At 37.6% G+C, this 21373-nt stretch overlaps 1 protein-coding gene across 1 annotated transcript; it reads left to right on the forward strand.

Annotated features, from left to right (window-relative positions):
* Nucleotides 1–711: 711 nt before the first annotated feature.
* LOC134652373 (UDP-glycosyltransferase UGT5-like) lies at nt 712–4371 on the forward strand. The gene is made up of 4 exons (XM_063507548.1): nt 712–1579; nt 2510–2729; nt 3381–3600; nt 4110–4371. Exons 1-4 carry the CDS (start codon nt 758–760, stop codon nt 4369–4371), a joined length of 1524 nt encoding a protein of 507 aa, XP_063363618.1. The 5' UTR covers nt 712–757.
* Nucleotides 4372–21373: the final 17002 nt, after the last annotated feature.

Raw genomic sequence — 21373 nt, forward strand, 5'->3', positions numbered from 1 at the left:
TAGGTAAATAGAGGACATGAAAATCTTCTAAGGGGTTTGAGAGGGATTATGTCGAGAACAATTTTATTCAGTTAGGGGCTAGAAACTTCGTAGGTTGTGAAAGACAAGTCTCATGCGTTGTATAATATTAATAATTAACAAATGATTAACCGTCCTACTGCAATATTTTGCTGCATAATGTTCTAAGCTAATGTAGAATATATAACCACCAATATACAAATCCACGCGTACGAAGTCGCGGGCAACAGCTAGTATTATATATTAACTCTATTTGAAAAAGTATTTTAGGGTGGTACGTTGATTCATCCTCTAGGGTCAAGGCGGAAACAGTGGCTCAGTCATCCTAATATCACCTCTCTCATGTTGAAATTAGGTTGAGTTAGCCACTGTACCCAGCCTTTTTCTACCGAACTACTATTCCCTCCTTGACCCTACTATGCCTACTAATGATGCTGATTGTACCTAACCGTGACTCAATTAATCTGTCAGCTCCCACGGCTTATATATGAGCCAGAACGCTTATGGTGACGTCATATCGTGGGATTCGACAGGTTAATTACCAATTTTAGTAATCACAGGCAGCCTGACTGTCCTGTCATTATCGAGGCTAAAACAGTATTCAAACGAATATCGCATCTACAAACCTCTAATAAGATTGAAATTACATAACCAGCGTTACTTACAATTTTTTTACAATGATCTCACAAATAGCCGCATTTAGTTGGTATTCTTCGCATTTGTGACTATCGTCTTGAGAATGGTGGGTGGGTGGCGATGCGCGTTTATTATATGCGTCTGCGCATGGTACGGAGATACCGCGCGAATACTCATCGTAGTGCCAACTCCTTCTATTAGCCATCAGGTAGTATTCCGCCCAATAGCACAGGAGTTAGCCAAGCGTCATCGCGTTGTTATTTTGACTACTGACCCCGCCTTTCCAGACCAGGCCCCGCCGAATCTCACAGAAATCGATCTCCACGATATATCCTACGCTCCATGGATCGACCGCTTCCTTAAAACCGCCTCTGGAAATCGAAATGATTTATACACGCAAATTGATACGGCGTTTGATCTCATGTTAGAAATATTCCCGAAGCAAATGAAGAGTGAGGCTGTGAAGAGGGTGTTTGAAAAAGAAACGCAGTTCGATTTAGTGATCGCAGAGGCATGGACGAGACCGGCCCGGGCACTGTCTCACGTCTTCAAAGCGCCTGTTATATTGATGAGTTCTCTTGGGGGTATGGATGAACATTACCAGTTAATGGGTGCTCCTGTCAACCCGATATTGTACCCAGACTTCCTGCGCGCGCGGCTGTACAATCTTACATTATGGGAGAAAGTGACAGAGTTATATAATAGGTACAAAATAAATAGGTTAATAATGGCGTACGAGGAGAAGGAAGATGAGATGCTTCGTGACTTGTTTGGAAAGGATACGTCTCCGTTAGAGGAGTTAAGTAAGAATGTGGAGTTGCTAATGGTGAATATAGACCCTGTGTTTGAGGGCTACCGCCCTGTGCCGCCTAATGTGATACATTTGGGGAGCCTAAATTGTGCGCCGTCTAAAGATCTGCCTCAGGTAAGCCTTTGTATATACATACCTACATATTTGCATGATATAGATTATAAATAAGTGAAATTAATCCTCTCTGTCTGTCTGTTACCTTATTGTTACCTAATATCAAAGAGAATTTGAAATAGAGACGGATTGTCAAAGTAAATTATAGTAAAATTACTGCCATCTTTCGACAAAAGATTAAAACTGTTTGAATGCCATTTGACTTTAATACGTTTAATACTTATTCTTTCACTGATAGGTATGTGTTAATTTGTAAATATTGAAATTAACGCCATCTACGCGACATTAGGCCAAAGGTATGGTGCGATAACCTTGAATAGAATAGAAGCAGTTTAAATATGGCCGCCACAATGTTTGTCTAAACGCTGTTACATACTCGTAATATCACATAATTATGTTCAATGCGACCACAACTACTTATGCAAATAGCCATAATTTAGAGTCGTTTTAATGATAATAGCGACTTTATAATGTCTACTAGTCACGCAAAAAATCTGCTGTTTGGATTAGCTATACGGCCCATTTCGAACATTGATATTTCTTCAACCGAAAACGTCACTTTGGACTCACAGAAGTCACAGATCGGTATCGTATTGATGTGACTTCTTATAAGCATTCTTATTAGTATTCTTGTTACTAATTATACCTCAAAAACCACATAAATAGACAGCCATGGCGGCTTCCTCTCGCAACGTATTAGCATTGCGATACAACGAGGAAATGCCGCCACCATCCTTGGTACAATGCCTCAAGGGCCTATTTTAGATTTAAGCTACTTATTAATTTAGTTTAGTATATAGTACCTCTGTATATATCTATACTACATGGCTCCTAATGATCTCAATAACAACATACAACAAATAATAACATGACTGAGATGCCATAATATGATGTAACACCGATTTCAGATGCTTTCGTTGGTGTTTCCAGGACCTAAAATCATGGATGGACTCATCAAAGCACGGAGTCATCTACATGAGTTTTGGCACGAACACGGATCCGTCGCTGCTTCCTCCGGAGCGTATGGCGATCTTCATCCGGGTCTTCGAGAAACTGCCGTATGATGTGCTGTGGAAGTGGAAAGAGCCGCCGGCAGGACTGCCGGCTAATGTGCGGACGTCGGCTTGGCTTCCGCAGTCTGATCTGCTGCGTGAGTATCTGGCTTTTACAAGATACAGGATCTATTTTGAACCTTCTCAGACTTTGATTAAGTCCAAAATTTTGTTATAAATTGCTAAAAAGATGGCGTAGACAAACAAGAGTCTTTGTCTGTGGAAGTGAAAGGATCCTACTACAAAACTGCCAGCCAATGTGCGAATGTCTCCATGGCTTCGTCACTATTCTGAGTACATGGTGTATGCGATGACTTAGGTTATATTTACAGTCTAGCAACCTAGTGGTCTGGCTGATATGACTGGATGACAGTCTTCAGTAGCAATGGTAACTTTGCAATTTTAAAATTCTCTTGGCACATTGGAGGTGGGGATGCCGTGGCCTCCGTGGCGACCTGACATAGACCAACTGGCGGACTGGCTGACTGACATACATATTTGGAACAACGACAACGACACGACGACGACAAAATAAGATCAGTTCATGACGGAAAGCCAGACCGACCGGACAGACTGTTCAATGTATTTATGTGTAAGCAAAAAAATTCAATTCAATTCAATTCTTCAAGCTTGGGAAGAATTTGACATTTTTTTACCAATTTGTTAGTAGCCAAATGAAATGTCTTTTATTTAGTTTAGTCTAGCAGCAATAGTGTACATTAGTCTACATGGACAATGTTTGTACGCAGGCCACAAGAAGCTGGTCCTCTTCATCACCCAAGCAGGCCTCCAGTCAACAGACGAGGCCCTCCGCGCCGGTGTGCCTCTCCTAGCTTTCCCTATGCTCGGAGACCAGTGGTTTAATGCTGAGCAATATGAGAGGCTTGGCGTTGGACGAAGGATGGAGTTGACTTTGCTCACTGATGACCAGCTACGGGAAAATATTGTGGAGATTATTAAAGACCAAGGGTAAGATCACCTATATATAAACAAGGTATAATATCATTCTAGTGGACGTAGTGGTACAATGCCTACTCGAGCAGTAGGACTGATCTGATGCCAGGAGGATGTGTTACTGAAGATAAAAGCAGTGGCAGCAATAAAATAAAATAAATAAATAAAAAATAAGAGACGAGCACCAATTTTAAGTAAGTGTACTAATAAAACTCTGCGTGATGGTAAGCCTCTCTTCGCCGTTCCTTTGTCTGGTGACCAGTGGTTTAATACTGAGCAATATATGAGGCTCGGTGTCGGAGGAAAGCTGAAGTTGGCTTCACTCACTGATTAACTAAAAGAAAATATTGAGGAGATTATTAATGATCATAAGATTGCCATTAAGGCGATTCTCCGAGACGAGCTTTTTGCGTGACTTCGGTGGCCAAAAGTTTTTCGGCAGCTAACTTTGCTTAGAGAACTGCCGAGAAACTCTAAACTCATTGCTCTAATTTATCATTAAGTCCTTCATTTCCCGATTGCAGTTACCGCTCCCGCTCCAAGCTCCTGGGTGAGGAGATGCAAGATCGCTCAGAGTCGTCACTCGAGCGCGCAGTCTGGTGGATCGAGCGCACATTGCGGCGGCGCACGCGCAGGCGCGCCCCCGCCGTACACGTGAGCTGGCATACGTTCATCGATGGAGACATAGTAGCGGCCGCGCTTGCGTTGATCATTGGTGTATTATTCGTACTTGTAGTGTTGTATAAAGTGTTAACTGGACGAAGCGTAAAAGTTAAAACTACTTAATCGTCTTATCTTATTTTTGAGTTTTGTGCCGTCAAACTGGCTATTTCAGCAATGGAGATGTGACTATTATATTGATAATGTAAATTAGTATTTGAATATGTTAATATGCCCTTTTCCCCATGCATGCTGTGAATTATCGATGTCTGTGTGTATTTATACGTGTAGGACTCACTAAGTACTGTGTAGGTAAACAGTTTAAAGAAAAAATGCATATCCAACAAGGCGTGCGTGCCGACTACAGACAGAATAATATAGCCAGGGTAAAATGATATTTACAGTGATATTCATCGGAATGTCGATATTTCTAATATCTATAGTTAACCTATGCATAAAATTGCGCTATCGCTCTCTCCTATTAGATTATGGTAAGTAGGAAAAAAATGGTTATAGTAGTATAGATAATACTTGTTTTCACTTTTTAACAGGTCCGCTTTATGGAAATAGGTTTCTTTGCTTTAATAGTCTTAGTTTACTACATATAAACAATGTACCTAACTTACAACAAACAGGGATTTTTATTGCCGCAAGCCGTAAACGTGGAAAAATTGGCACAAATAGGTACCGATAGGTCGTCGACTAGTCACAATGCAATTTGAAAACGGAATCGTTCTTACATCCTGTTTATTATTATAGTCTACTATACGGAAAACTGATTATATTGCAATCCATTTGTATATTTCGTATACAGATGTATAAGTAATTGTTTCTAAATATGAAAGCCTATAGAAAATAAACTATGGAATAATCACTACATTACATAGTATAAAACAAAGTCGCTTCCCGCTGTCTGTCTGTCTGTCTGTATGCTTAGATCTTTAAAACTACGCACCGGATTTTGATGCGGTTTTTTTTTAATAGATAGTGATTCAAGAGGAAGGTTTGTGTATAATTTGTTAACCCGTGCGAAGCCGGGGCGGGTCGCTAGTATATTATAAAGCCTCTCAGTTTTAGTAAAATAGTTGAGCAAAATCCTATACGTCACAGCCAACGTTAGTACAGTCAACATCAGAAGTAGTTAAGCAGATGAGTTGTTGTACAGCCCGTACAGGTTGGTTACAGGTTAAATACGGTGTCAAAAAAAAATTGGAATATTTTTGTTACATACACGAAAGGTGTTACGAACGGTATATGGAGGGAAGTTACGGGAGAAGAAAACCGAGGAAAAGGTGGATGGACTGTATGAGAGATAATCAGGGACCGTTACCGGTATAACTAAAAATCTAAATATTTCATAGCTTTCACATTATTTCTTTCATATTATAGAATAGTATTTAGGTAAGGATAATGATTGATCAGCAGGCCTAGCCAAGGTGACAATCGCTATCGCTTCGCCATCGAATCGCTTTGTGTCTCTCTATCACTCTTCCATATTAGCGTGACAGTGACCGTTGCGTTTCGTTCGCTACGGAGCGTTAGCGATTGGCATGTTGGCTACGGGGCCAGATTAGCTAAATTAAGTTAAAAAATATACATAAACAACCAAGATACCGAAATTGAATACCGGTTAATTTGTATAAAAAATATACCGGTATTCGGTCCCTGGAGATAATATGAAACGAACGCAAGTGAATGATGAGATGACGGGCGACAGAGAGGTATGGAAGATAAGGACATGCTGCGCCGACCGCAAATGAACGAGATAAGGGCAAGCGAATGATGATGACACATCTTTAATATAATTTAGTTTAACATTAAAATTACAATCATTTATCTGAAACAAAACGTAGGTGTATTATCTTCAAAATATGTTTTTATTTTTGGATTTAATACACAAAAGCAAACGTTAAAATGATTACATATTTATACAGGATTGCATTTTCCTTGCGGTGGCGAGGTGCAAAATGTGACAAAACAAGTGCCTTGAAAACCCTCGTAACCCTGCAAATTTCACTAGATTTTTCGTTACTAAGATAATAACCTTGTGCAGGTAATTTCGAACACCTGGGCCACTTCTGCCCCTAACTGTACCCTGCATTTATTATCCCGCAATACACATCTCCGCCGGAGCGGAAGGAGCGAAAAAAGGAAATTTCGTTTTGCGAACAAACCGCTGCGGGGGGGGGGTGAAGGGGGGGTGTTGTTTCAGCGGGACGTGTACTACGCTTTATTGTTTTATTCGCCGTGGAATATTGGGTGTAGTCCGATCAATGGGGACTGGCGAATATAATTTAGCTGGCGTAAAATTGAGATGAGTTATCGGGCAACATTTTTAAGTTGTCTAATCATAGGAAACACCTATCTATCTAGTTGATTTTCTGGTTTAGCCCAATGGTTGGCTGGTACAGAATGCCTTTAGACAATATGCCATTTGTATTATCATGTATTATGCAATGCACATACACATGTGACCAAGACCGAGATAGGTGGCAAAAGCTGGAGGAGGCCTTCACCCAAGAGGGGATCCCAAAATAATGTTATTCTATTTGACTGTTACAACTAGAGATGGGCGCCGACCCCTAAAATCGCGGCGGCGGCGCGCCGGCAAATAGAGGCCGGCGGCGGCGTGACGCCGGCGGCGTGGCCATGGATTTTTTTGACCTTGGATACCTATGGCTCCTTAAAATCATTATTTTTTTTATGATATAACGAGGCAAATGAGCAGACGTAACACCTAACGGTAAGCGATATTACCGTCGCGCGTAAGTGCGTTGCCGGCCGTTAACATGGGATACGATCTTTTCTTGAAGGTTTGAAGGTCGTATCAGTCCGGAAATACCGCAGGCTTACTCCACAATCCACATTTCACAGTTTAGCTGTGCGAGGCAGGAAGTTTCTGAAGAAACACACAAGATCTACCAACTATCTAAGTGGTGAAGATAGAAATCTTGTCGCGAAGGGCGATTGCGGAAAGAAGCGGCAGGGAAACAAATTCCTCGGAGCACTCCCCGTTGTACAAGTAGGTACATGCCATGGAAAATGCAAAGCGAGTCTACGCAGCGCCAAGGAGTCAAGCCCATCTGAATTATTACGATAGCAACTGCCAATTCGTGACTCTTCGTTGGATGCAGCCCAGAGGGAGAAGCTGGTACTGGGGTGCTGCTGCCCACTGATGAGGACAGTATTCCATGTGTGGGCAAATCCGTGCCTTATAAAGCTGTAGGAGGTGGGCCAGTGTGAAATATAGATGGCCAAACAAATCTTGTCAGTAGAAAAAGGCGCGAAATTCAAATTTTCTATGGGACGATATCCCGTCGCGCCTACATTTTTCAAATTTGCCGCCTTTTTCTACTGACGATATCTGCTTGACCAAGTATACTTACTATCTCGATCTGTTGAGTACACCGATGCATTTTTGAGACTAATTTGGCCTGACCCTCTAAAATGCCGCGGAAATTAACTTCACTTGAGATGTCGTTTAAGTAAAGAAGTGCTTTACGCACTGAGCTTTAATTGGTTGAACCGGACATCCGCTATACAGCTCTCCCATTGCGATATGTTAGCGGCGCGGCTCTCCCGTCATCCAGTGTCGAGTTGGACGCAAAGAGCTTACCCATAATATCGGCTTGTCCGACCGACGAATCATTTCCCATGTGCAGAGACGGAAAAGATGGCGTGCAGTAATTCCTCTGGATAGCTTTGACAAGAGACCCGAACACACGAGTTCCCGAAGGAAGGTGCTCTAACTTCTCGCAAATCCTACCCATGTGCAGCGACTATGCTTTGGCAACTACCTATTCTTTTGAAGGACCTGGAGGCAAAGTTAAACTCGGTTTTTAACGCGCTAGTCTAATTTATGAATTGAAATATTAATAATGCGCTATTTGTCGAATTGTGTCCACATATCTATCGTAACTAGATATTATATTGAAGTCTGATGCGCTCCGATAGCGACCCGTAACTCCCGCTAGTTGGCGCTGAAGTGCACGGCGTCACGCCGGGCTTTGGTCAGGCGGCGGCGGCGGCGCGCCGCGGTCTGACGGCGCGGCGCCGCCGGCACGGCGCCCATAGCTAGTTACAACATGGTTACAACTGTTCAAAGGGATCACAAATAAAAGGCTTTTTTATTTTTATTTTTTATGCAATAAAAATTTAATAAGCAAATACCGCAACTATCAAGACACAATAAATCAGGCACATGTGGTAAAACCTTTAAATAAACTCAATCAAAACTCGAGGACGCAGAACATTGGTAAGTGGAACATTGTCTGCCACATGCTTGCAAAGTCGAACATTGCTGGCGACTCGGCAACTAAGTAATAACCGGCATTATTGTCGCCTGTCGCAACATGCCGCACTTTACTAACACGGTTAGGGTTGCCAGCGCTACTTGCACCATCCCACTAACCCGGGATTTACCGGTTAAACCTGGAGTTACCATGGTTTACCAGTACAATTGTACTGGTAACCATTGCAGTGGTAAACCATGGTAACTCCAGATTTAACCGTTTGACATAAATTACAGTTTTCCCTTTAAACGTACCTCACATAAAATTTCTTGGATATTTTCTTATAGATATTTCTGCATTTGTTAAAATACTTAAATTGCTGATAGAGACTTCTTGTAAAATAATATAATATATCCTTATTACTGTTGTAGCCAGGGATCGGAATCGGTTTTTTACAAAAACTTCGAAAGAACCATAATTCATAATTCATAATAATTTATTTGCAAAAAAAGGAGTTACAAAAAAAAGTTGGTACGTTATATTTAAGTCCGTCCTTTTAGCCGTCCATGCACAGCATGCAAATCTTACAAGCTAGCCTAAATCTACATTATTTTATTAAATAACAATTTTATTTACAAATTATAGCTAAAACAACAACCAGAACTAAAAAGTAAAATAAAATCAAGAATAAAATCGAAATATAATGTCAAAATATAAATAATAATTAATTAATGACCAGAAACAATAACTTGATGTACATTTTTTATTAGATTTACTTCGTTTAAGTTGTCTAAAAGAAACGTCCCTACATTATAATACTGTTTTTTCCGCAACAATTCTGCTACACTTTTTCGAAAGCTGTTAAAAGGTAGTCGTTGAATTTCCGGCGGTAACTTGTTAAACAATTTTTTACACATTATATAGCACTGCTTTGAGAAAAATATATTATTTTTCGAATTATTTTATAGGTACTCGTAATGGGAATCAGTTATGTTTTTAGGTAACGACTTCGTATTATTAGATTGCCCAATTAGTAATGAAATAATTAGCAAAGAATGAAAAAAAATACAGTTTTCGTTCCCATACAAAAAATACCGGTATCCGATCCCTGGTAGCGGCAACCCTAATAACGCAAGTACACCACAGCAGGCCAACTTCGAAGGCGGGCGACACCTCCTGTTGCCGCGGTCGGACGACCTAAAACAATGTAATGTACCTAACTACACTTTACACATCACTATACAGTGAAACCTCGAAAACTCGAGCCTCGAAGTCCAAAACCTTCGGAAGGGGCATATCATCATTTTCCATCATATTTCCTTCACGTCAATATCCAAAATGGGGAAAAAATTTGTATAAAGAAGCGATCCCCCACTATCTTTTTAACTTGGAATTATATATAGGATACCTTAGTACTACTTATAGCGAAAATCATACCCTTTAATAGCGAAAAATTGATTAAAAATTGGTACTTATCTTCTAAGTGACGAGGTCGCTGACATAGACTAGTTTATATTAAAGAATAAATAAAAAAGCAAAAGGAAAGGTGGGCCAAAACGGTTACTGGGTGGGACCCACGGAACATCATATATGCTGCAGGCCGGGGTTCAGGCAGACCGAAAAGGAGATGGCGGGACGACTTGGACGCATTCTACACCAAATGGTGGGAAAATGCCGAGGACAGGGTCGAGTGGCTAAATAGGCAAAATTTAAAAAAAAAAAAGGTAGCAAAATGCCGTAACAAATCGATGTACATATCAAATTGAGCTATCAAACATTTACAAACACGTCCCGTAGGAGTGACAAATTTGAGAGATATAAAACGAAGAATCATCCTTGTACAGCATGGCGTTCAAAAGTGCATGGATAGATGTCGGCCGTAATGCCTTAATATTACGGTTGAAACATGTCCATGCACTTTTGAATGCCAATGTATTTACAACTATTTATAGATACAAATATCAATAGGCTTATTGTCCTCACCAGCCAATCTAAATCCAACTTTAACGTATTCGTAGGTTTTATTTCGAGTCGGAAGGTTATTGGATTCTGTAGTACGGGCACGTTCGGATACTACATTGAATTCATTTTATATTCTCGAGGGACCTATGAAAGAAGAACCAGTGTTTTCATAAACACGTCTAGTTGTTTCCAAGTTTTCGAGACAGCCATATTCGAACTTTATGATACGTCAAATCACTTCACTACATAGTACTCATATAAAACAAAGTCGCTTCCCGCTGCCTGCCTGTCTGTCTGTATGTATGAAAATCTTTAAAACTACGCAACGGATTTTGATGCGGTTTTTTTTATAGATAGTGTGATTCAATAGGAAGGTTTACGTATAATTTGTTAACCCGTACGAAACCGGGCGGGTCGCTAGTATTAGATATATAAATGATATGGATCGGATATGTCAGTGTCAAACAAGTGTTCAAACAAAAACGTAATTTTTGACACTTGTTTGACACTGACACATCCGATCCATATCGTTTCAATATCTAATATTTGACGTATCTTAAAGTTCGAATATGGTTGTTGGTCGTATCATCGTTTCATTCGGAGTTCTAGAGTTGGAGAGATTTGCATGGAAATGAAGGTGTGGGAGAAATTAGGTTGCTACGCGAAAAGTACGGTGATAAAATTATTAACGGCTTTCTTGCTTGTTACTTTGTGTTTCTCTTTCTGAAATTCAATTATTACCTACTATACATGTAGACCCACTCATTGAAGAGATAAGGGCAATTAGTGAAAATGTACGAGGAAAATTTAAGCAGAACGTTAAAATTTGTAGACAATGTTACAAATAATTACAATGTCAACTGTTGCCGCTATAACAAGAAATACTAAAAAGTACGGAACCCTCGGTGGGCGAGATCGACTCGCACTCGTCCGGTTTTTTACTTAGGTAACCATTTAGCAGCCTCGTCACTTTTAAACGTTTTTTCAAGTCAAATATACCCCCAATGTAAAAAAACACATCTTTCACCATATTGCTCCCTTACCTAGCTTATAATAATACTAGCTGTTGCCCGCGACTTCGTACGCGTGGATTTGTATATTGGTTATATATTCTACATTAGCTTAGAACATTATGCAGCAAAAGATCGCAGTAAGACGGTTAATCATTTGTTAATTATTAATATTACAACGCATGATACTTGTCTTTCACAACCTACGAAGCTTCAAGCCCCTAACTGAATAAAATAGTTCTCGATATAATCCCTCTCAACCAGAAGATTTTCATGTCCTCTATTTAATAAAACCTACTACTTAACTACCTATTTACGAAGTTTGAAGTTCCTAGCTTTAAATAAAATTTGAACCCTATACAAACTTTCAACCCCTTTTTAACCATTTTAGGGTATGAATTTTTACAAACGCTGAAATTACTTTTCTTGTATTTTAATAATATGCCTATATACAAAGTTTACAACGATTAAAGTCCCGCACTCAAATGAATGTTTGACCTCTATACAAATCTTCAACCCCTTTTTCACCACCATGGGGATGAATTATCAAAAACTCTGAAATAAGTTTTCTTCTCTTTTGATGAAATACCTTTTTACGAAGTTTCAAGTTTGTTTGCAACTTTACAAACTTTCAACCCCCTTTCGACCCTTTAAGAGATGAATTTTAAAAACGCTGAATTTACTTTTATCGTATTTTAATAAAATGCCATTTTACAAAGACTCACAAAAATGTTTGATCTCCATACAAACTTTTTACCCTTTTTCACCACTTTGAGAGATGAATTTTCAAAAAGGCTGAAATAAGTTTTCTTCTCTTTTAATAAAATACCCTTTTAAGAAGTCTCGAGTTCCTAGCTTAAAATAAAATTTGAACCCCATAAAAACTTTCAACCCCTTTTTAACCCTTTTAAGGGATGTACTTTTAAAAACGGTGAAATTACTTTTCTTGTATTCTAATAAATGCCTCTGTACAAAAATTCAAGCCCCGCACTCACAAAAATATCTGATCTCCATACAAACTTTCAACCCCTTTTTCACCACCTTGAGATATGAATTTTCAAAAACGCTGAAATAAATTTTTTGTAGTTTTAATTTAATACCTTTTTACGAAGTTTCAAGTTCCTAGCTTAAAATAAAATTTGAAACCCGTACAAACTTTCAACCCCTTTTTAACCCTGTTAGGGGATGAATTTTACAAAACGCTAAAATTACTTTTCCTGTCTTCTAATAATATCCCCAAATCCAAAGACTCAAGTCCCGCGCTCGAAAAAATGTTTGATATCAATACAAACCTTCAACCCCTTTTTCACCACCTTACAGGATGAATTTTCAAAAACGCTGAAATTAGTTTTCTTGTATTTTAATTTAATAACTTTTAACAAAGTTTCAAGTTCCTAGCTTAAAATAAAATTTGAACGCTATACGAACTTCAACCCCTTTTAAACCCTATTAGGGGATGAATTTTACAAAACGCTGAAATTACTTTTCCTGTCTTCTAATAATATCCCCAAATCCAAAGATTCAAGTCCCGCGCTCGAAAAAATGTTTGATATCAATACAAATTTTCAACCCCATTTCCACCACCTTACAGGATGAATTTTCAAAAACGCTGAAATTAGTTTTCTTGTACTTTAATTTAATACCTTTTTACGAAGTTTCAAGTTCCTAGCTTAAAATAAAATTTGAAACCCGTACAAACTTTCAACCCCTTTTTAACCCTGTTAGGGGATGAATTTTACAAAACGCTGAAATTACTTTTCCTGTCTTCTAATAATATCCCCAAATACAAAGACTCAAGTCCCGCGCTCGAAAAAATATTTGATATCCATACAAATTTTCAACCCCTTTTTCACCACCTTAGGAGATGAATTTTCAAAAACGCTGAAATTAGTTTTCTTGTATTTTAATTTAATAACTTTTTACAAAGTTACAAGTTCCTAGCTTAAAATAAAATTTGAACCCTATACGAATTTTCAACCCCTTTTTAACCCTATTAGGGGATGAATTTTACAAAACGCTGAAATTACTTTTCTTGTCTTCTAATAATATCCCCAAATGCAAAGATTCAAGTCCCGCGCTCGAAAAAATATTTGATATCCATACAAACTTTCAACCCCTTTTTCACCACCTTAGGGGATGAATTTTCAAAAACGCTGAAATTAGTTTTCTTGCATATTAAAAATATATCTTTTTACGAAGTTTCAAGTTCTTAGCTTAAAATAAAATTTGAACCCTATACGAAGTTTCAACCCTTTTTTAACCCTGTTAGGGGATGAATTTTACAAAACGCTGAAATTACTTTTCCTGTCTTCTAATAATATCGCCAAATACAAAGACTCAAGTCCCGCGCTCGAAAAAATATTTGATATCCATACAAACTTTCAACCCCTTTTTCACCACCTTAGGGGATGAATTTTTAAAAACGCTGAAATTAGTTTTCTTGTATTTTAATTTAATAACTTTTTACAAAGTTTCAAGTTCCTAGCTTAAAATAAAATTTGAACCCTATACGAACTTTCAACCCCTTTTTAACCCTATTAGGGGATGAATTTTACAAAACGCTGAAATTACTTTTCTTGTCTTCTAATAATATCCCCAAATGCAAAGATTCAAGTCCCGCGCTCGAAAAAATATTTGATATCCATACAAACTTTCAACCCCTTTTTCACCACCTTAGGGGATGAATTTTCAAAAACGCTGAAATTAGTTTTCTTGTATTTTAATTTAACACCTTTTTGCAAAGTTTCAAGTTCCTAGATCAAAATAAAATTTGCACCCCAAGACGAACTTTCATCCCCTTTTTAACCCCCTTAGGGGTTGAGTTCCAAAAACGTTGCAATTACTTTTTTTTGTAATCGGCTATTATGCCTTTCTAAGAAGTTTCAAAGCATTTGTAATGGATTCAAACTTTCAACCCCTTTTTAACCCTGTTAGGGGATGAATTTTCAAAAACGCTGAAATTACTTTTCCTGTCTTATAATAATATCCCCATATACAAAGTTTCAAGTCCCACACTCACAAAAATATTTGATCTCCATACAAACTTTCAACCCCTTTTTCACCACCTTGGGGGATGAATTTTCAAAAACGATGAAATTAGTTTTCTTGTATTTTAATTTAATACCTTTTTGCAAAGTTTCAAGTTCCTAGATCAAAATAAAATTTGCACCCCAAGACGAACTTTCATCCCCTTTTTAACCCCCTTAGGGGTTGAATTTCCAAAAACGTTGCAATTACTTTTTTTTTGTAATCGGCTATTATGCCTTTCTAAGAAGTTTCAAAGCATTTGTAATGGATTCAAACTTTCAACCCCTTTTTAACCCTGTTAGGGGATGAATTTTCAAAAACGCTGAAATTACTTTTCCTGTCTTATAATAATATTCCCATATGCAAAGTTTCAAGTCCCACACTCACAAAAATATTTGATCACCATACAAACTTTTAACCCCTTTTTCACCACCTTGGGGGATGAATTTTCAAAAACGCTGAAATTAGTTTTCTTGTTTTTTAATATAATACATTTTTACAGAGTTTCAAATTCTTAGCTTAAAATAAAACTTGTTCCCCATACAACCTTTCATCCCCTTTTTAACCCCCTTAGGGGTTGAATTTTTCAAAATCGCTTCTTATCTCTTGTACACTTTATAAATGCAACCTAGTGTGCAAATTTCAACTTTCTATCTTTTGTAGTTTCGGCTCTGCGTTGATGAATCAGTCAGTCAGTCAGTCAGTCAGTCAGGACACTTGCATTTATATATATAGATAATACCCAAAGACTGATTGACCTAGCTTTTATAATTCGTTGCGCTCTCGCATTACAGACCCTTTCAAATTAGTTTACCGTATAATTAGTTACTTAAACATCACAAAAACCCTTTCTTGCTGATAAATAATTAAAGTAGGGTGTCGCGGCGTGTCAGCAAATTGCGGATTCAGTCCCTTTCGGACTGTCCCTACCGCGGGTCTTTTGTGGTGACATGATTACAGTACTACCTACTAGCCACAGATATAGAATGACGCTTACGCTTAAAAATAATTGAAGTGTGCAAAAGGGAAGCCATTGCATATATGAGCGTTTCATGTGTGAAAGAGACAGACTACGAATGAAAAACGTTGACATTTTTGAGTTTCACAGTGGCCTCTAGCGGCCGCTTGAATGTACCAAGACGTTTGACATCGCAAACTAAAGGTGTAACAAGACTAACAACCCCAATCGTTAGAATTGTCTCGATGAGTATTACCTAGCTTGTCTCTGCTAGTAGTCTGTGGAAAGAAAAGTACATTCAGCGATGAATACTTGTACCAAAAAGGATTTTTTTGTCTAAAACTTATTATATTTGGCAGGATATCTTGTAGATTATAGATCTATGGCACTAACATCAACACTCTGACCATTTTTATACCTTATGTCTTTCGAATTAAGGTTTATTTTGAATTAACAGTTTGGCTGGTACACGAAAGGGCTTCAAGCTTAATATCCATTATGATTAATGACAGTAGATGAATTTTTGGGGTGAAACATGGAAAGGGTTGTTGGTTTTATGTTGACATAGCGTAGTTCTTTGACAAACAAAACGTGTATTAAATTATTAACGGCCCTTTTCGTGTTGTGTCCCAAAACCATTGACGTTTGTAATTGAGTTATTATTAAAAAACCTGGGTTAAAATTGACAGATTTTGAAGATAGTTTGTCAAAGGACTATCTCATTTCAAACATAGACAGAGTTTATCATACTATCTTTTTCTTACACTAGTACTAGCACCCAAAAGAAAAGGATGAGTATAGTTTTCCTGGTTCTTACTGACTGACAAATTGGTTTGACCAACTATAATTTTTCATTACTAATCCCTAAAAGTAATAACAAGCTTATCAATTAGGTAGTGCTAACTCGTTATACATGGTGTTGCCTGTAACACGAGCAAATAATTAAAACATATAATACAGTCCTCAAACTATAAAACTTTTGTTAAACAACTTTTAAAAACTATGAATCCTTTAGACTTCTTCTTTTTCATACAAAATAAATATTGCCTTCAATGTACGCTGACATCAGTGTATTTGACATTGCTTGTCACGCTTTAATCATAACAAAATTTGCAATACATTGCCTCTTAGAATAAACTTTAAAGTGTAATAAAAATCAAAATATAAGTTATTTTTTAAAGTTGCCGAACAAATGTTGGTCAGTATGAGGAGTATAGCCTACTGTATAATTTATTGCTCCTGTTACATGAAACACCCTGTACTTACTTGCGTATTTTTAATACATGTAATTAATTATTTGGCGAATCTACGTTACAACGAAGCCATATTATTGTTAACATCAATATGGATTTTCGCAAAGTAATGAATGTATCATAATTTTGTTCAATACCATATTAGTACAGCCAAAGAGAAATAAATAAGCTAAGAGTGCTTATTTCATACATCAGTTTCCTTACTTAATTAATAAATAAGCTGTAAGCTTAAGCAGTAAATATATAAAAAATATGGTAAAATATATTATTACTATAGACGGAGAGCTACTAAGCTACGGAAATAGGTATGCAATTTATAAAACAACGAAATCCCTCTAGTTAGGGTGCCATACTATCATTATTTATTAATCCGGGCGCCTGGCAGCTTTTCAGGGGTGGATGTGACAGTGGTTGGGCAACAAAGGGGTTGTAAAATCAATTGAAGTTGTGCAAGAAAAGTAGTGACAGGTGACGTCCAAGATGCGCGAAAAAGTGAAGTGGGTATTCAGTGAAAAAAAGTGTTATACATAAATCAGAAAGTATGATCTGTAGAGGGCGCAATTCTTCCGTTACAGCATAAATGTACCTATTATGATATTTCCTTTATTCTGACCCTGAATAACTTCAAGAATAACTTATCGTTGAGAAATAAGGAAGGCACATAAGAGATACTTTGCTCTTTGATATAAATTCGAGTTCCAATGGAGGTGATTAATACTTTAGAAACTTATTCTTGAATCGCTTTGTGAAGTTATTGAGATATTCTTGGATCAATTCTTGGTTCATGATAGTACTTGAAAATAATACCTTACCAGAATCTCTAGTGTAAATTTCATTCGATAACGTGACGAGCGTTCGCGTAAGTCTATTTTTGTATGGGATTTTGAACAGCTCGCCAAGCGGGACGTTTTGGAAATGTAAAGATAAAAAAAAACATTTCACAATCTGAAAAATTACAAATTGGAAATCGTTTCAATCGACAATATTGAGGAAGCTGCCACGGAAAACCCTACGACTGAGAAGCCTGTTCAAACGTGTGTTTGTCAGAAATGACAGGGTCGAACGGCGGAACGAGAGGGAAATAGGGCGCAGCCTATTGTATTCAGCTTGAGTGACACTATTGTCCACCCAGCAAAATGCTAATTTGACAGGGCCGCCATTCCACACTGTCTTTAATAGCTATGCGTAATAATTATTTTTTCATAATAATAATTTTAACTTTAAATTCTCCTCGAAGTTCAATACGTTTTCGTTTATTAGCAACATTCGGCTGATAATAATTGCCTATATATTAAAACGTCTAACTGAAACATTGTTTATTTATAACTTTTCTAGATATTGCGATTCTAATCACAATGCAACCAAAATATTATAATAATTTTTAGCAATTTTTAAAATAGTCTTGTATTGACAAAATCTTTCCAAAAATTGGACCAATACCTCGAAACTCTCACTCACACTTACATTTGCTTTAGATAATAGCTATAAAACAGCCATGTCACAAGCTATCGTATAACAAGTTGAATTTACCACCAGCTGAAATGTGTTCAGTGACAGTGGTCCGAATCCTGCCTCTTCCGTCCGGTCGTTTGTAATCCACCAACCATTAAGCTGAATGATCACTTTCTGTGGCAATTCTCCATGCAGTCGCAAAATTGTATGGCTAGTTCGATTCAATCATTCAGAAATTAAATAATATGACCATGCAGTTTTGCAGTTGCCTATAATACAAAAATATAAAATAATTTGTATTATATAAACACGTAGGTAACATGTAAACTGTGAATTTGTGCATCTTTTATTCCCAGTAAAAGGTGAAATATTACTTAAATGTGAAATAATTCCACATCACGTTTCACACGTCCCACATACACCGATCACATTTATGACACGTAAAAACGAAACAGTTTTCCCTAACATTAAACGCATACAAATTGCGGGGCAAATTTTATTTTCTGTTTCGGAAAATATTCTATTGTTTTTGCTGAATGCGTTGTATTAGAGATATGTAATGGCGTTTCTACTTTCGAGCTATTGTTTTTTATAAAATACGGTAAGTACCTGACCAGGAATATATGATCACGCGCCATGTTGCGGAATTTCACTGGAACAAATTTTTTCATACTATAGCCCTGGCGTCCTAGCCAAGGTGACGATCGCTATCGCTTCACCATCGAATCGCTTTGTGTCTCTCTATCACTCTTCCATATTAGTGTGACAGTGACAGTTGCGTTTCGTTCGCTACGGAGCGTTAGGGATTGGCATGTTGGCTACGGGGCCTGAACTGTCACCCTATACATGAGAATAACAGTGCCCTCTTGACAATGATCATATATAGTTTGTCAAAGGACTGTCTCATTTCAAACATAGACAGAGAGAATCATAGTCAGATATTATAAGTTTCTTCTATGGTAGCTATATTGACGAGCAGAGTCGGGTGAGGAGTTAGTGGAAGTTAAACACCTTATGTGTGATATATGTTATATAAGAACATTCTGAACGTTTATTCTCTAAATGCCTATTGTTTTATACACGTTAGGTTGCGCTGACACAAGCAATATGCGTTTATGTCGCAGTAAACCAAAGCGTTACTACTAAACACTAAAAGTGGACATTTACCACATTACACCTCCCCCGAAAGTTCCTCTCACCGCCGGGGTGGCAGAAGAAAAAATTTAAACGCATGTTACTTGTTTACAATTTTTTCTGAAATCAATAAAAAAAATATGTTAATAAATTGTATAGGTAGGTATAATAAAACAGTCTTTATTCAGCTTGGTCATTATGTGTCGTATTAATGTCGTAGTCCTTGTAAAAAAATATCGTTATCTTTTAATAAGAAAATATTATCTTCACTTAAAATCTCTCAAACGTTAAATATATTAATTTACTTCCTTTTCTCATAAAATATGAATCTCCTTCTTTAAAAACATTTACCTACTCTTCATCTTTAAAACATTTACTATTCAACTTTAAAACATTTAAAAACATTTGGTATTCAACTTTAAAATATTCACTCTCGCTGTTTATAGTTACGGTATCTCCCATAATTCTGATAATAAAATAAACTAATGCCGTATTAAATGTTAAGCCTTTCACGGACACCTATGAGGTCGACTATGATCAAGGACATAACTGGGTTGCGCCTCTGTGCGCACCCTTCACCTATCAATGCTATCCATAGCAATTCTTCAATAAACACCTAGGGCATGGTCACCCTTTATCAACTCTATAAAATGGCATATCAGGCCAGGCTGTACGGCTCTGCCTGTACCTAGAGACACAAATACATTAAGACAATAAGTCTCCTACAACTTTCACGGAGGATACCTGTATATCACACTATGATCAAGTACGAAGGACTAGTGCTCTAGCTATAAGGTCACATTTTATAAATAAATGTGCCTAAACTCCTTAAAACTTTCAAACTTGTACCGTACTGTAAGCTTTCTATAAATTAAACATTATTATTTAACTTCCAAAATTCCAAAAATGATGTAATAAATCAAACTTTCGCTGTATATCAGGTGATCAGTCCGACACGTAGCTAAAGTATCAATCATTACTAAGAAACAATAAAATAATTTTATTGAATTGAGTTGTTAATTATTTAATCGTTATGCGATGTATCAAATTTCATTCATCGCTTATTAAAATATTGTAACTCGCGGCAAAGTATCGCGGCCTAGTTAAATTTTCTGTCGACGTGCGCACAACGCGTGGCACGCGCTGCAAATTGCAACATACATGATTGAGGACACTATTCGACACTTTTAATTTATATATTATATTATGACTTCTTATGAAAAATTTTTATGCTCGAAACGAAATTGAGTTTAGCGACAACCTTTAATAATTATGAACGATTTAAATATGACTGCTACTGAATTGGAAAAAAATGCTGGCTTTTAGAGAAAATTAATTAAAATCATAAATTACATGTAGGATTTACATCCTATTGCTGCGTGGCTGGCCGTCCTCGGCTTCGTCTTCGTCCGGTCCTGTGCGAGTTCGCGTACGGCATTCTTGCTGCTGCTGGCGTGGCCTGGCGAGCTGGCATTTCCATGTGGCGCTCGCTTGACGCTTCGTATGGCTGGCTCTGCTTACGACGATGTTAGTGGGCCGGGATAACCCTGGACTCCTCTTGAAATGGGCCGGGATAACCCTGGACACCTCTTGATTTGCGAGCCGGGATACCCTGGACAGCGCTCTTCGTTCTTCTTAATTTATTTTCTTAACGCGGTTTCCGCTTTTTGATGTTGGTTGGTTCTTGATTCTTGATAAGCTGGTTGGTTCTGACTGCGTGGATTGGTGTTGAAAAAGTGGTTCTTCTTTTTTTTTTCTTGCTTGATTTTTCCTTCTTTCTTGAGTGTTAGTTCCTTGTTGGTTCACTGGTCTGGATCGCCATCAGATATTATAGGTTTCTTCTATGGCAAGTATATTGACGAGCAAAGTCGGGTGAGGAGTTAGTGGAAGTTAAACACCTTATGTGTGATAGTATAAGAACATTCTGAACGTTTATTCTCTAAATGCCTATTGTTTTATACACGTTAGGTTGCGCTGACACAAGCAATATGCGTTTATGTCGCAGTAAACCAAAGCGTTACTACTAAACACTAAAAGTGGACATTTACCACATTACAATAGAGACAAACCAAAGAAAGTCTGCAGCGCAATAATTTGACA

This window comes from Cydia amplana, chromosome 11 (genome assembly GCF_948474715.1).
Source record: "Cydia amplana chromosome 11, ilCydAmpl1.1, whole genome shotgun sequence".
In the NCBI taxonomy this organism is placed as follows: domain Eukaryota; kingdom Metazoa; phylum Arthropoda; class Insecta; order Lepidoptera; family Tortricidae; genus Cydia; species Cydia amplana.

What these genes read in the sequence shown, in the direction of transcription:
- LOC134652373 (XM_063507548.1), top strand. Translation starts at nt 758, where the DNA reads ATGGTGGGTGGGTGGCGATGCGCGTTTATTATATGCGTCTGCGCATGG. An exon ending in CGTCTAAAGATCTGCCTCAG is followed by an intron (nt 1,580 to 2,509) that starts GTAAGCCTTTGT and finishes TGGTGTTTCCAG; the next exon opens with GACCTAAAATCATGGATGGA. An exon ending in GAGATTATTAAAGACCAAGG is followed by an intron (nt 3,601 to 4,109) that starts GTAAGATCACCT and finishes TCCCGATTGCAG; the next exon opens with TTACCGCTCCCGCTCCAAGC.